The following is a 17,524-nucleotide window of genomic DNA, read 5'->3' on the forward strand; positions in this document are numbered from 1 at the left end:
CAACCCCCTGCCACTTATCATGAGGACCGAGCCTACGGCTACGTGGACTACCACCCTAATTACACAGCTATAGTATTTATACTAGGGGTGAGCCGGCTCGAACCTCCTTGCAGCGCGGCTACTCTACTCTGCTCCTATATCTACGAGATAAGAACTTGTCAGCCCCTAGCCCGACGTGCGGCAATCGAAGACATTCCTGATTGGGCATTAACTGTGTGCCTAGGCCTGCTGCTGGCACTGTGGTGGACAGAAGTCTTCATTTGGACCAGAACCCCCAACATCTGTACCCCACCACTCTCTGCTTCTTCATACAAGATACTGCTTCTGTTATTACTTTGGCCTACTGTGTTGAGTACAGTGAACATCAAACACATGCCAGGTCACAGACCCCTGGTCCCTGAGATGCCCTTGTCTGGAAGGGTGACTGAATGTCCGCTGCACAGCTCCTGTTCAGTTGGTGCTCAACGCACGAGAAATAGCAATACTGGACTGGGGATTGCTGAACCTGTAGGTGTCCTCCTGGGGGTGTTGAACGATGCAACTGAGCCTAATGAGAAGGTGACAAGCTTCAGAGACTTAGTGGCCAGCCCCAAGATGGACACTACCACCAGAACTGAGACTCCAAAGGGGCCCAGCCCTAGGGCCAGTACCACCTGTTTCTGGGGTGGAAAGGTCCTCCCTGGCGCTGGCCTCACCAAGCTGGAGGATGGGGAGCTGTCCCAGGGGAATAGGCTCTTCACCCAGATGCCCGACGCGTACCTGGGGGTGGGGGAGCCGCCACCCAAGCCTCCTTGGGAGCCCCCAGGCATGGAACGACTGGGGACCGGCCTAAGGATGGGAACTGGCGACCTGCTGCAGTGGAAGGCTTTACCCAGCACGGAGGGAGCAGGGTTGACCAGCAGCAGTGAGGCTGTTCCCCCACACTCCAAGACCAGATGCCTTTACTCTGTTGAACCACTGCACATGTCCCAGCCAAGTTCCCCCATGCTGCTGAAGATGGAGGCCCACCAGGATGCAGAGCTCCAACTAGGGAAGTCAATAAGAAGGGCACCCCCTGCCAAAACCAGAACCACCGCAGGGGTTCCCCACCAGCAGCTGACGGAGCCTGGCAGGGACGCAATACCAGCTGGCAACTCTGGCCCAACTCAGGTGGCTACCGACAGCCTGCTGGCAGTCCAGAATACAGTTCAGGCTACCATCCGGATGGCATCTTCTGGGCCTTGCTGGTTCAACTGTGGGTACCTGTCCACACACTGGCCACAGGTACCCCCCAGAGATCATAGCCCCCTTTCCGACTGGCACCACCAACGGCCTTTGCTACCAACTACCTGGCGTACCCAGAGGCAGGATCCCTCATGTGGAGAAGCACCTGCAGAAGCTAAGGCCGAGGCTGGCCTCGCCACCCAGGAGAGGAGAGCCGCTGTTGGATGGAAGGGACCTGTGTGTATGGGGAGGAGGCTGAATGTAACCAAGGAGCCACCACAAGCAGCCCAGCACCGCCTGACCCCTAGTAGGGGAGACCCTGTTTGTCAGCTGGTGCCCCAACTGGAGGAGGAGAGACCTGGCAGGTTGATACACCCTGGGGAAGCCGGCCTGATGGGACCCAGCTGGACGAAGGGGCGCTGCCGCTTCAACGGCCACACAGCCGCCAAGTGTAGAACCAGTTGGGACCAGGCAAAGAAGAAACACCAGGCCGCCCAACAACCTGCATGCAACCAGTCTGACACCCAGGTCCACCTGGAGGGAGGTGCCCAGCCGTCACCCCAACCAGCTGCCGCCGCTGGGGCCGCGGCTACCCAGGAGTCTGTGTCTCAGATTGGGACCATAGTGGCCAGGATCAACGTGCTGGGAGGAGCGGCTGAACCCAACCGGGTTGGCCTGGACCTCAGCCTCAACCACAGGGGACTGGTGTCCGTAACCCCTGTCACCCCCAGCAAGAGCCGAGGGGCGCTACCCAGCGCCACCGGGACGGTGTACGGGGAGGCCCTGGCGGCCGCCGAGTGGGAGAGGCAAGAGGCGCTAGCCAGCGAGTCTGAGTCGATGTATGGGACGCCAACCGGCGTCGCCACCTGGAAGGAACGAGAGGTGCTCCCCTGCACCACCAAGCTGATGTCTGGGGCGACAACCGTCGCCGCCACCTGTGAAGACTGGGGGGTGCTATCCAGCGCCCCACGCTGGTGCCTGGGGCGACAACCGTCGCCGCCACCGAGAGACCTGGACCCCTGTGAAGACTGGGGGGTGCTATCCAGCGCCCCCACGCTGGTGCCTGGGGCAACAACCGTCGCCGCCACCGAGATACCTGGACCCCAGAATGAGCCCGCAGCCCCAGAGGAAGGGGTGACACCCGTCACCCCCGGCCAGCCAGAGCCCTCAGCCAGCAGGGAGAGTCCAGCTGTCCCTCACCCTCAACTGCATCCAGCTGTCTACCTCCCTCAACCAAGCCAGGGTAATTGTATTGCACTGGTGTATCAGGAAGTTTGGGCTGGGCCAAACTTGCCTGCGCCCCCTGCATCTGCCCCAGGAACCAGGATATCAGCCATTACCAGCCAAACTGAAGAAGCTTTGACCGCCGCCTGGGGAGTAACTCAACCATATGCGCCCAGTGCAGAGCCTAACCATAGAAGTAGAGGATCCCCAACAATTATGTCTACCCAAGATGGAGACGATGTGCCTGGACCCCTTCAGGCTAGGGGAGGAAATCCGGAGCCTTGTGCCTCCAGTCCACCAGCAGCAGTGGCCGTGGATGGGCCTGTCTCCCAGCCAACTAGAGCGGAGCCACCCTTGCAGATCCAAGACAGCCTCCGGCATAAGGGATGGACTGTTACCTTCCCCTACCCCGCAGGTCTGACTGCCATGCACCCCCCTGCCAATGTCCAGGATGAGCCTGAGGAAGGCAACGCTCCTACCGTACGGCAACCACCACCTGCCCGCGTTGACAGAGACCCTGGAAGCCGAATGAACCTGACCAGCCCCGAGGGCGAAGAAACTGCGCCTGCATCCAGTAGCCAGCCTGCCAGCAGCAAGGTGACCAACACGATGGAGACCACCAGCCCAGTGGAGAAATCTGAAGAGGTGTATACCAGGCGGCTGTTGGTCCAAGCCCCCTCATGTGCTGTGCCACCCCTGGAGGTTGCCAGGGTGGCCTCAGAGGTACACATCCAACGGCCAGAACATCCAACAGGACCAGCTACTCCAGCAGATATAGTAGATTCCGTTCGACCTGGGGAGGGCTGGAGTCCACCACCAGTCAGCAGCTGGTATCCTGGCGGACCCATTCCACAAGGACAACAAACTGAAGGCCGCAACCACTGTCGGAAGTCTGGCGGTGCAGACAACCCCTCCAGCCTTCCGAGGGGAGAGTTGTGGTATGCGGCAGCTCTGGACCATGCAGAAACCAAGACATTATAGTGATGCTACGCACCTAGCTAAATCCTGTTATTCTACAATTGTAAAGCCACCTGAAAATATGTCAGATAACGGTACTGATTTCATCTCTCAGTTGTCCTGCAAATGGAGGGAGGGGTGTTACCCCTCCCTCTCCCATCTTAAGCACCGGAACCTTCCCCTTCAACCACCAAGTTATCAGCACCACCTCAACCCTGAGGATAAAGGATCTAAACCTGCCCTCACCTGATAGAATCACCCCCACACAGACTGTTGTTGTCACAAGTAATCATCAAACCTTCCCTCTTTAGTACCCAGACCTACCACTCAACCCCTCTATGCTTATCTACCTATTGTGCTGCTCCATGGGCTATCCTGCCTGCCCCAGACAGGGATAGCCATCTACCTAACCATTGCAATTATCTATGTTTTACTGTATGATTTATCTTTAACTATCTTTATTCCTAATCCATATGTATTTATATTATGGTTAACTGTATTCTTAATTCCCCCCACCCTTTCCAGGGATGGGGGATCATGATTGCCCAAACTGACTATTGTATATGTATTATAATGCTTTTATGTTATGATTATTTATTCCTATCCATGTAGTTATTGTGGTGACCCCTAAAATGGTGGGTCCACGTATTACGTGCATGACAGATATCTCGAGTTTTTTCCGTCTTAATTTCTTACGACTTTTTATACAGTTTTGTATTGTGGGAGGCGTAGTTAGACAAATTAGTTGGGGGGGAAAGTACCAATTCAACGGTGGGCGTTCATTTCCGCATACTATCACTTCAGCATATTGTTTCATCAATACACAAAAGCAAATTAAATTAGAAGGGGTATACAGTAGTGGGTGTAATGGATCTAAAGGGATAATGATAATAAGACAATGGCCGATAAATTAATATATACCCCAATGATGATACTTAGAATAACCTCTTCAGTAGATTAAAATTTGTGGTTGAAAAGTGTGAACAATCAACCTAATAAAGTAACCAATTTAAATTGACTCAATCCCCAAAATTGTTAAGCCAACTAATGAAAATACGTTATTTTAAAACTTTGGGTACTATTGTTATTGCCCACTCTTTCTCTGCTGTACAAAGTTTGTACGGTGTTAACAAGGACAAAAGGGATGTAAAGTAGAAAATATTTTTTACGTGAAATAAAAGAAATTATTTTTTTTCATTAAATAAAAGAAATATATTTTGTATCTTGTTTATAAAAATATTGTAGATTCTCAATAAATTTTGCTTAGTAATTTACCACATCATATTATAGACATCTTTCCGTGGATAATAAGTGAAAACAAGGTTCCGAATGCCTTAACTATAAAAACTGGTGCTAATCTTATGATATTTACTTTAATACTCATGTAAAATTTCTGTAATATGATTAATAGGAATAGAGTAGCCCCGCTACTAGAAAATAATTTATTTGTACTTAATAGCCTTTCTTTAAGAGAAATAATTCTTCAATTTATACATGGGAACGTTTTATGGGGGCGTTCAAAAAAGAGGTGGTTTATCCACCACCAATAATTAAAATTTAAACAAAAATAAAAATCTGTATTTTAATGTATTTTGTATACGTAAATATATTCAATTCGTTAGTATCTTTTATTTGAATGCTTACAAGCGACTTCAGATAAAGTATCAATTAATTCGCATGCGTCGCATGTGTTTGAATGTATTCGTATGAAAGTAAATTATGTTTGCATGAATAAATGGAGTTGAAATATGGATCTTTAAATTGTTGGCGCAGTTTATCTATAATTTAGATGTCAGTCAGTCTGTTTATTTCACTTTTTATTACTTTTATTTTTAATTTTTATATTTTTTAGGTATTTTCCTTATAGGATTTCAAACAGAGTGACAGATTAACAGGGAGAAAAAACAAAGTTAGTTACAGTGTAGATTTGCTTTTAAAAATGAGTTTATTTGCCAACATTTTTCTGCTGAGTGCCATTCAACTTTCTCCTCACCCTCAAAGGGTTAAAAATCCAAAAAGAATAGAAAAATATTATTCTGTTCAAGTGTACAACAGTGGAGAAAAATCTTGGATAATAAATCAGTTTTATTCTGTTAGTGAGTAAATCAATATTAGTTTATAAAAGCGAAGCTTTTCTATAATTAGGGTCGGTCCGTCCGTACGTCCGTCCGTAATGGATAGCTTTTTTCGTTAATTTAGACATGTTAGAATTGTCCTATCGATTTCAAACTTTGCATGGTGATTCCTTTAGTAGTTAGGTACGATTTAGAAAGCGTAGCAACTCTATAATCATTATCAAAATGTCCATACATCCATTTTAAACATGTTAATTTTTTTATTTTTTTAATTAGTTTTTTTTCGTTAATTTAGGCATGTTAGAATTGTCCTATCGATTTCAAATTTTGCATGGTGATTCCTGTAATAGTTAGGTGCGAGTTAGAAAGCGTAGCAACTCTATAATCATTACCAGAATGTCCGTACGTCCATTTTAAACATGTTGATTTTTTTTACAAATTTGTATGTGACCTAATTATTTGATTGGTCTGATTTTTGGTATACTGGTTCCTGGGACAACATAGTACAATATTATAAGCAAAGCAACTCTATAATCAAGTCCTAAAAATGTAAGTATGTCTATAATCATTATCCTGTATCAAGCAGTTTTTCAACAAATTTACTTACAATTTTGCTTTGACTCTTATACATTCGCATTCTGATTATTCAGTTCTGACATTACACAAGTGTTAATGTCCGTTTGTCCTACCGTTTCAGAGCTTCGCTTTTATGGATGTTGTCATCCTTGTTTAAAAGCAAAGCTTTTATATAATTAAAGTCTGTCTGTATGTATTTAACTTTATTAGGTTGGGAGAGTTAGCTCTCTTGATTAATTTAAACAGGTTAGAATTGTCCTATTAATTTCAAACTTTGTATGATGATTCCTATAATAAGGGGGGGGGGGGGTTTTAATGCAACCATCTCGTAATCAGTGAGCAAATGGCACTTAGAATTCGAATTTCGATCTGAAATTTTGCATGAGTAATCCTTGATAGGTCTATTTTCCCTAAATCGAACAAAAAGTTGGAAAAGTAACGGCTGGCGGCTGGCAGCTCAGCCGTTTAGCCATTTTTGGCCTATTTTTAGGGCAAATTCATCATTAATTACGTAGGAATCAACTTTTTGAAACATATTTCTGGTTTAATTCATGTTAAATGATAACAATAACCACTTTTTAAAATTTTTAGTACCAGCTGCTAAACGGCTAGAACCAGCTGAAAACGGCTGGGAGCCGCCAAGAGTATAAAGGGTAGATAGGGCTTGTGACATGTCTAGGGGTAGGTTTCTATGGGTGCTGAGCTCAAAAATGCTACTAAAAATAGTGACGGCCAATCCATATGGCAGCTGGGTAACAGCTGCAGCTCAGCTGCGAGCGGCCAAGAGTAGAATGAGTAGATAGGGCTTGTGACGTGTCTAGGGGTAGGTTTTTATAGGTGCTGAGCTCAAAAATGCTAACAAAAATAGTGGAGGCCCATCCACATGGCAGCTGGGTAATGGACGCAGCTCAGCTGGGTAACAGCCGCAGCTCAGACGAGATAGGCCAAGAGTAGAATGAGTACAAGAGGCATGTGACGTGTCCAGGATTAGGTTTTTATGGGTGCTGAACTCAAAAATGCTTCTAAAAATAGTTTCGGCATATCCTTATGGCAGTTAAGTAATAGCTGCTGCTCAGCTGCGAGCGGCTAAGAGTAGAATGATTAGATAGGGCTTGTGACGTGTCTAGAGGTAGGTTTTTATTGGTGCTGAGCTCATAAATGGTACCAAAAATAGTGGCAGCCCATCCACATTGCAGCTGGGTAACAGCATCCATATGGCAGCTGGGTAATGGCCGAAGCTCAGCTGGTAGAGGCCAAGAGTAGAATGTGTACATAGTGGCGACCCATCCAAATGGCAGCTGAGTAACAGCTGCAGCTCAGCTGCGAGTGGCCAAGAGTAGAATAAGTAGATAAGGCTTGTGATGTATCTAGGGGTAGGTTTTCATGGGTGCTGAGCTCAAAAATGGTACCAAAAATAGTGGCAACCCATCCACATTGCAGCTGGGTAACAGCTGCAGCTCAGCTGCGCGCCACCAAGAGTATAATTAGTAGATAGAGCTTGTGACGTGTCTCGGGGTTGGTTTTTATGGCTAAACCGATTGGGTTCTCCTTAACAGGGTAGCTTCTCATAGGTCCTAGGTCCTGGGAAGATTTATAACTATATTTCAGGAGGTTACCTCACCCCCTCCCAAAAGAAATTGCCACTAGAAAATAAATTTTCCCCCAACAAAAAAAAATTTTTCTTTCAATTTAATTTTTTAACTAAAATTAAAAATGGGGTGGAGGCACCCCACCCTCGGGCCTCCCCCCCCCCAAAAAAAAAAATTTTTTTATTACTTTTTCTTTTAAAATCTAAATTAATAAATTGGGTTATCCAATTCAGTTCCCCCCTCCTCAAGTGCCCCTAGAGGCCTCTAGAGGCATAGCCACTAGTTTGAAATAAAACATTTTAATTAGAGGTCTCCAGGGGTGTAACTTCTAGTAAAATTTAAAGATCTTACTTTTTCTTATTTTTTTAAAAATCATGTTGTATCTGTAGAATTATTTTTTCACATGATGTCCTTGTAAGAAGAGAATATTTATTAAACTTTTCCCTTTTAATTTTCTAATTTAATTATTTTTGATGTTTTTGACAATGCTTTATGTGTAATATTTTGTTTTAAATCTTAATTTGTTTATCACAAATTAAATGATAAGGTTTCTTGTATTTATTCAAAACTGATTAATATCTGGTGGATTGGAACAGGTTCTCATCCATACAAAAAGAAGAGGAAATAATTTTTTTGTATTTTAGAGTTCTAACACCACAAACAACCAAATCGAAAGACACTTCCGAGAATATAATAGGGTAATAACTTGTTTTATCTAAAAAAAACTTACAATGTACTTTAGCATTAACTAACATCTTTGTAATATAATTGATACTGTATCTTCAAAAAAAAATTTAATGAAGAATGACAAAAATAGCCTAAAACCTGCTAGAGAGGAGTCTGACTGCCATGGATGTTTTATAGTTACTTAATCTTATTAATGATGAGAATGTTAACAAAAAGTTGATCCTTGTATCTTGAGTAGAAACCGAGATAATCAGATTTTGAATTGTAGTGTATCTTAGCAACTGAAAAAAGAGAAGCTTTTAAGAATTGGCTTCTTGCTATTGTTAATTTAAACAAATTTGCTTTGGAATTTTAGAGTATAAGATGAAAATATTTTTTTTATTTAAAAGTTTTTAAATACTTCAGGTTGACTGTACTTAGAAATAAAATAATAAATGTTTTAGGTAATGAGTAATGCTAAAAGCTTTAGAACCAGCTTAGCGAAAATTACAGACCTTGCCGCATATGAAAGACTGAAGTTACAGCACAACCTTCCGATGGTTAAAAAAGCAAGAAAAGAAATATACGATTTTCTTCGAGAAGCAATTCCAATGTTCCATTGCATGGACCCATATAATTTTTTTTCAACTTTATATGCAATCCAATCAAAAAAATAAATGTTCAAAAATAAACCTGGCAGGGTAATCCAGGTAAAGAGCAAACATATTTTTTAACTTAAACAAAGCATTTTATCTTATCAAAATAATAAATTTCCTCTAATAGTAAACCCTTATATGAAATATAGGTGTTCAAGTCAATTTAAGACTCCAGGTATGATCCTACAGGTCCTGATCCTCCAGGTTTCCAGAAATCTTTAAAAGCCTCCTGTGACCGCAATTTTTGACATAGAGCCTTCAAAGTTTAAACTTAAGCTTTTCTTACACGTCTACATAACGTATTAAAATTTTATGAAGATCCGCCGCCGTTTTCCCGCTGAGCGCCAACTGCGGCGGCTGGCAGGTGCCAAGTACAGCTGCGGCCGCCGAAATTTATGTTTTGAGATCTCTAATATAAAATTTACATAAATATAAACATTTTCTGAAAATTATTTTTCTAGCTTCAAAGATAAAAAAAGACAGCCTTTTAAAGTTTTCAAGTAGAAAAAGGCTTAAAAACAAAGGTTGTTAAATAAAAGGGTGAACAAAGCGAAAATTGACTTAGGCTCAGTAATAGTCGGAAATTCATTATCAAACAGGGGACTGAGATAATAGCTAAGATAATGCCATTATCGTTGAGCCCTACCCCCAGCCGATAAATGTGCGGCAAGGGGCTCCACTATTAACTTTAAGGGTTAATGTCTAGTCTACTTATTGTTATGTATTAAATATATCACCTTATTGATATCAATCAAACAACAAACCCTTTGATTTCATGAACTTTTTTGAAAGGCTCTTGTGAACGCAATTTTCGACTTAGAGACTTCAAATTTTAAACCTAAGCTGTTCTAACATGTATACATGACATATTTAAATTTCATAAAAATCCAACGCCGTTTTCTTGCCTACTTATGTCTGCAGCGTCCAGAAACTTCCAAGTACAGCTGCCGCCGCCGAAATTTATATTGGGGATTTCTAATATTATATATACATAAAGGTAAACATTTTCTGAAGAAAAATCTTATTCTACCTTTAAGATTACAGAAATTACAGCCTTTTGAAATTTCTAAGTAAAAAAAGGACCTAATAACAAGGTTGTTGAATAAAAAAGCCAAAATTACTTTGATCCACTTATTGTCAGAAATTTAATATCAAACAGGGAACATGCACAAAAATTTCTAGCCGTCTAACTCTAGTAGAAACTGAGATAATAGAGTGAACGTTCAATTCCTCCCCCCCCCCCCCTCCTCCCCTCGACTTATTAAGGTCATTAAAGGGGACCAACCGTTAAAGGTTAAACTGTAAATTCGCTACTAAAAATAAACTGTTAAGTCATCCTAGAATTAATCAAAATTTTTACTTAGTTTTCTGCGAAGAAATCTGCGATACCGTCGCTAATTTTTAAAATTAAAATCTATGCTTTTGTTATACAAAATTAAATTCTTAAATAATTTGTATTAAATTTTAAAAACGGAATGTAAATTTTATAAGTAGAAATTTTTTATTTCTATCAAAGCGTTGCAAAATTTTAAGTTCGCCAAATTTGAGATATGTCAGAGAGCCAGACCCACCATTTTAGTATTCACCGTTATTGTTTGTTGTATATAGCTTTAGTATCCTTTAAACCTTCAATAAAGTGACAACTGAAATAGATGTTGATTATTGTCTAGTGAATGCTAGAGAAGCGTAGCTTCTCTATAGTAAGGTGTCCACGTCTGTTCACACTGCCGTAGTCTTTATTCGAACTCTGGTGTCTGCCATTTACCCTAGGCGGATACCACATATGATTAATATTTGATTTTAGTAATCAATGAGAAATACCGAGGGAAAAATTATTGCTATGTCTTTGGTGTCACTGCTTTTGACTATTCCAGGTGAGAAAAAAAAACAGAAACATGAAAATTGATACCCAAAGAAAAACTATTTTGCCTCGCTTTTCGAATTAATGTCTTAAAGGATTATTTCTATTTAAAGTGCAGATTTGTTATCAATTTAACCCCGTATCACATTATAAATTGTATAAGCTAAAATGTTTGATTTAAAACCAGCGGCTACTAGAGTCCTCTAGGGGTACTTTTTTGGGGAGGTAACGATCCCCTTCTTTCAATTTTGGTTAAATTAGAAGAGGCAAATTATTACATTACAAGGGGTTAATTTTTTCTAGGGGCGATTTCTCTTGAGAGGGTGGTAGTACCCTCCCCAAATATAGTTGTAAACTTTTCCTAGACCTATGAGAATCTAAATTTTAAAGTAGAACCACATCAGCGAGCTCCTTTCTTTACACATAGATAGACAGACACGCAAGACAGACAGACAGACATCATGTTACTTTTATACAAGGATTTGTTATTACAGGATAGCATTAGTGAAGAAGAATATTTGCAACCCTGCAGAAGACAAAGTATGGTACCAAGAAAATCATTATGCTTCGGAGATGTGGTTCTTTGAATCGCCAGGTTTTTTATTTTTTATTAGACTTGAATTTATAAAAGTATCCAATGTTTGTTTTTAACTATTATGTCTTTTTCGTTGGCTCAAAAAAATAAATTAATAGTAGGGTAACTTTGTTAAGAGTATTTTTTATTCTTTAGAAATGTTATTCTTAGATTAAATAGATTTAAACATTAAAAGTGTGTTCTACATATATTCTTTTGTGTTCCATACTTTGTCTGTCTGAATATCTGTCTATGTAACTCTACAAACAATTTAGGGGTAACCCACCTTTTTTAAATTTTTATAAAAGCCAGTTATACATAAATATATAGGTATGGCAGTTACAAAAAGTATTTCAGGACTGACATTAGAGTAAAAAAAACTAGAGAGGGAAGGGGTTAAATAACTGTATATCTCCATCCTTAAGGACCTTGTACCGACTTCCAATTGGGTCTTTGAAAATCAACCAAAAGTGTCGGGAATATCAACACAGCCAAGTAGCAGAAAAAAATTTGCCAGCAGACAAAAAAGTTCCTTGGAAACGAGGGGCAGGTAGTTATCTGTATATACAACATACTATAGATCTGTTGGACTGACAGTGTTTTTATTTAGATAGTAAATCAGAGGATGATGGTATATTGTTGTCCATAATGTTCGATGGAGAGGTGGAAAAATCTTATCTGTTACTCTTGGATGCTCTTACATTTAAGACAATTGCAAGGTAGCTTTTTAGGTGGTTTTTAAATATATAGTTTTATTAAACAGTGTTGATTTACTGTTATGTGATCTACCAGTTGCTTCGTCTCTAGGGGAGGTGTGGGGGTCAGAAAAATAGCATAAAACTATCTCAAGACATATTTAAAGCTTCTTTAAAAAATACTACCGATTTGTTGTCCATAATGTTCGATGGAGAGATGGAAAAATCTTATCTCGTACTTCTGGATGCTCTCTCATTTAGGACAATTGCAAAGTACCTATTTTAAACATTAGTTTTTAAATAATTTTATTGTTATGTAAACTACCAGATCCTACACTATATGGAAGATGATGTGTATGAAAAATAGCCTAAAACCACCCCCAAGGCCTTACTATTTTATATAAAAAAATGATAACATGCGCTCATAAAAAGGATTCATGAAAAAAACTAAATGCATTTAGTGACACATAGTATGTAGGTAGAAGATGAATTCGAACACAATGTAAAAATTAAAGACGTTAAAATCTAGTTCCTTACTTCTTCAGTGTAAGATGTGCAACATAAATAAAATTAAATTAGGTGGAATGTATTGGCCCAAAAACAGAAATAATACCAACAAATTACCAGACAAAAGTTATGCAGCCAAAGAGTTGGTTGTCCGTATCACTGGTCGCCGGAAGGGAAAGGCAGTTTTTTGAAAGGGGCTATCTGAGATTATTACAGATTCTGATATATACATATATAGACTAATGAAAAATGCAAAAAACGAAATCAAAAGCGTTCCTTCTTGGGAGAAAATCCGGGAAAAAGATTTTAGCTATTTTTAACCTAAAATTCACATTGGCAAGCCTGCAAAAAATATACAGACATTTTAAAAATGGCATTGCTCAGCACCTAGAAGTGGTAGAAAAATGCTATGCATACCATTGGAAAGCTTATAACCTCTATTTTTCATATTGGTATATAACGTTTTTGTATAATTATTAGTTTTTGACCTATCCTCTGAAGTATACACAAGTTTTGAAAATGCAGCTTTTTCCTTTAATTTTAAGTTTAGTACTTGTTACACAACCCTTTTAAAAATTATATTGCTTAGCACCTAGAGTTACATAATTATTTTATATGTATATATTTGTATATTTTAGGTACTTTGGGTACTTTCAATTTTTGCTTAATTAAAAATTGTCTTTGAAATGTGTATAGTTTGTAGTAAGAACCAAGGAGGGAGGGGGAAAATTTGTACACTTATAGGCAATGAAATTCAGTATAAAATTTTGCCTTGGATGTTTTTGGGCTTGTTGTTATTGCCATTAACCTGATTCTTTTTGTAAAATCTCTTATATGATTAAATATACCAGTAAACATAATGTTTGGTATTTTCCTTCAAGGGGTTAGTGGGGTAAAACTGCACCCAAAACTACTAAAACTTTAAGGTCTGGGCTTATTTTTAGAGATATCAAGCTGATTAAAGTATACCTTTTTTGCATAATTGGCGTTATCCTGTTACAAAAATTTTTATCAATTTGAAAATTTGAGTACTAAGAGGAAAATACCGCATAATTGAGCCAAGTAGCCACTTTTTATTTCATTTTGGCACGTTCCTCCTTGGGGCTAGTGGGGTAGAACACTCCTCAAAACATTAAAATTTAAGCCTTTAAGGCTTGAGCTTATTTATCAAGATATCAAGCTGATTTTTTAATGTAAACTTTTTCACATAATTGAGCTAAGTAGCAGGTAAAGATTTCATCTTAACACTTTCTAGGGGGTAGTGGGGTGAAAGACCCCCCCAATAATTAAGTTATAAGATCCAAAGGGGGGGGGGGGGAGTTTATATACTTTTAGAAATTTGGTGCAAAATTTTGCTCTAGATGTTTGGGCTTGTTGTTATATTTATCAACCTGATTATTTTTGTAAAATCTCTTATATCCTATTATATAAAGTAGTAAGCGTTTTTTATCTGTAGCAAAGGATCTCTGTAACCGCTGACAGATATGGTCCTTCTATACCGTGTAGCTTCTTATAGGTACTGGGAAAGATTCTAACTATTTTGGGGGAGGGTACAATCAATCACCCTCCCAAGGGAAATCACCCTAAAAAAATGAACCCTTCCCATTTTTAAAAACTTTTCTTTTAATAAGTACAATTGGAAGTAGAGGGGTAACCTTTACCACAAGGGCCTCTAGAGTCCTCTAGGGGTGTAACCACTAGTGATTGAATTTACCAGAAAGTTTTGGCACTTTCCTTTGAGGGGTTAGTGGGATAAACTGACCCAGAAACTACTAAAACTTTAAGTTCTGGGCTTGTTTTTAAAAATATTGGGCTAATTTTGTTAATGAAAACTTTTTTCAATTAACTGAACTAAATAATCATTAGATTTCAATTGGGCACTTTCTTTCAAGGACTATATTATTTTTTTCAATTTTGTGAAATATGTTTTCATCAAAGTTCAACATGATATCTTTGAAAATAAGCTCAGAACTCATAACTTTTGTATTTGGATGTGTTTTACCACACTAGACTCAAGAAGGAAAGTGCCATAAGGAAATCTGTAATAGCTACTAATTCAATTATGTAAAATATGTTTATATTTAAAAATTAGTTTGATATCTTCAAAAATAATCTCATAGCTTATAATTTTAGTGTTTTAGAGGCTTTTTTACCCCACAAGCCCCTAGAAGGAAAGTGCCAAAATTTAATTTTTAAAGTTTTACAGGTAGATCTATTCATATAAGAAAATTTAAAAAAAGAATCATTTAATAACTATAACAATAAGTCCAAACAGCCAGGGCAAAATCTGGTACTGACTTATGATTTTAATGTTATAGGGAGTGTTTTACCCTACTAGCCAAGAAGGAAATAGCCAAAATGAAAAAAAACTTAAATTAAAAAATCATCTTGACATCTTTAACAATAGGCTCATAACTTATAGTTTTAGTGTTTTGGGGGGTGTTATAACCCACTAGCACCAAGGAGGAAAGTACCAAATGAAATCTTCAGTAACTACTTAGCTTAATTATGTAAAAAAAGTTTACATTAAAAAATCAGCTTGATATCTCTAAAACTAAGCTAAGACTTTAGATTTTAGTGTTTTTGAAGCTGTTTTACCCCACTAGCCCCCAGAAGAAAAGTGCCAAAATTCAATTTTCAAAGATTTGCTGGCAGATTATATCATATAAGAGATTTTACAAAAAGAATCAGGTTAATGACAACAAACAAATAGGGTATATACCTATTGGTCCTGTGGTGGGGGGATGTGACACCTCCAACCCCCTAAAAAATGAAAATCCCCCCCCCCCAAAAAAAAAGTTCCTGGTGCTGCCCATAAATTATTTTTTAAAAATTACCTCGTAGGCCAAAGCCCCTAGAGGCTAGGGGGGAAGTCGCTAGTATCTATATAAAATAATTATATAACTCTAGGTGCTAAGCAATAAGATTTAAGGTTTGTGTAACAAGTATCAAACTCAAAATTCAAGAAAAAACTGCATTTTTAAAACTTGTGTATACTTAAGAGGATATCTCAAAAACTAATGATAGTACAAAAACGTTATATACCAATATGAAAAATAGAGGTTATAAGCTTTCCAATGGTATGCATAGCATTTTTCTACCACTTCTATGTGCTGAGCAATGCCATGTTTAAAATGTCTGTATATTTTTTGCAGGCTTGCCAATGTGAATTTTAGGTTAAAAATAGCTAAAATATTTTTCCCGGATTTTCTCCCAAGAAGGAACGCTTTTGATTTCGTTTTTTGCATTTTTTATTAGTCTATATATGTATATATCAGAATCTGTAATAATCTCAGATAGCCCCTTTCAAAAAACTGCTTTTTCCTTCCGGCGACTAGTGCCGTAGAACGTTTGAAAATGTAATCATGCACAATATTTGATTCACCAAAAATAAGACTAATGGTCTTCCATCCAATAGAGGTTACCCAGGTTCTACTAATAGATATATTATTACTTGGATGTTGCACCAGATTTTCATATACTCTAATAAAGTGATACTCGCAGCTGGCTAAAATAACGATAATCCCCATCCACTCCCTTGACGACAAATTTTCCCCTGTCAATATATCCATTTAATCTATATCAATTGTTTCCTTTTTTATCTATTTTAGAGCGTACCTACCCCATCATATACCCTGGTCGGCGCATGGCATGTTCTTCCCAGAAGCTGATTTTTCAAACAGTTGGAACAAACAGGAAATTCTAGACACAGTGGAAATGAATCAGAAATTTGAAAAGGAATTATAATTTTAATTGTTACATTAATGTTATATTTTTACAGTCCCTGTGGGGTTGAGACCACTTACTTACCTAACCTAATTGTTAATTAAAACTATTTGGCTTTTATTATTCTATATTAATAAAACATTTAGAAAATAAAATATTTATATTAAAATAAGCTATTTACAATTCTTAATTTATATGTGCTTTATTTTTATTGAAAATTTGTAAAAAAAAAAAATATACGCATTTTTTAAGTGTATGATTTTTATAACATAGGATATGAGTATCTTTTTAGAATAAGAAGTTACTTAAATTTTCGATGGCTTTGAAAAAATCTATATACATTTTTGGTGCTTCCAAAAAAAATTTAAATATTTGATTTATACACATAGGTTCGTTAACATTTTAAATAATATCACAAAATTTTAAATTTTAAAATGTATTTGAAAACACATAGTTAGATATGATTATAAGTCAATTATAGTCTAAATGTTAAAGAAAAAAAAAGTTTAATATTTGAATTAAAAAATTGTCAAAATTCTTTTTTAGACCAACTATAGGATAAGATTAAAAAAAACGTAGGGGTTATCTTGGTTATTCTACTAAAGATTTAAACTGAAATAAATATTGAAGTTTCAAACTCTTGTGCCCCCAGTAAGACTACGTGGTCCTCCATTGATGCTGAGTAGACTGCCCGGACCATGGGACAGCGCCCCTGGCAGTGGGGTGCTACGCGAGGTACCGTTAGGGTCTGAAGTCATTCTTCCTGACTCATCTAGATAGATTGATAGATGGATAAATGTATAGATAGATAGATAAATGGACAGATAGATGGATAGATGTATGGATAGATGTATGGACAGATGGATGGATAGATGGATGGATAGATGTATGGATAGATGGATGGAAGGATGGATGGATGGATGGATGGATGGATGGATGGATGGATGGATGGATGGATGGATGGATGGATGGATGGATGGATGGATGGATGGATGGATGGATGGATGGATGGATGGATGGATGGATGGATGGATGGATGGATGGATGGATGGATGGATGGATGGATGGATGGATGGATGGATGGATGGATGGATGGGTGGGTGGATGGATGGGTGGGTGGATGGATGGATGGATGGATGGATGGATGGATGGATGGATGGATGGATGGATGGATGGATGGATGGATGGATGGATGGATGGATGGATGGATAGATG

General features: G+C 38.8%; 2 protein-coding genes across 2 annotated transcripts in view; one reads left to right on the plus strand and one right to left on the minus strand.

The window, feature by feature from the left end:
- The window catches only part of LOC145332188 (beta,beta-carotene 15,15'-dioxygenase-like), a 31,545-nt gene extending 15,064 nt beyond the window's left edge, over positions 1-16,481 (plus strand). Inside the window, exons 15-18 of the mRNA XM_080177146.1 lie at positions 10,751-10,820; positions 11,302-11,402; positions 11,992-12,100; positions 16,195-16,481. Of these exons, the coding sequence (XP_080033272.1) occupies positions 10,751-10,820; positions 11,302-11,402; positions 11,992-12,100; positions 16,195-16,330 (416 nt within the window). The 3' untranslated portion in view covers positions 16,331-16,481. The remainder of the gene's footprint in view (positions 1-10,750; positions 10,821-11,301; positions 11,403-11,991; positions 12,101-16,194) is intronic.
- A 142-nt stretch (positions 16,482-16,623) lies between these two features.
- LOC145332187 (uncharacterized) overlaps positions 16,624-17,524 on the minus strand; it is a 37,150-nt gene continuing 36,249 nt past the window's right edge. Inside the window, exon 32 of the mRNA XM_080177145.1 lies at positions 16,624-17,081. Within this exon, the coding sequence (XP_080033271.1) occupies positions 16,942-17,081 (140 nt within the window). The 3' untranslated portion in view covers positions 16,624-16,941. The remainder of the gene's footprint in view (positions 17,082-17,524) is intronic.

This window comes from Acartia tonsa, chromosome 11 (assembly GCF_053477335.1).
Source record: "Acartia tonsa isolate MP-2025a chromosome 11, ASM5347733v1, whole genome shotgun sequence".
NCBI lineage: Eukaryota > Metazoa > Arthropoda > Copepoda > Calanoida > Acartiidae > Acartia > Acartia tonsa.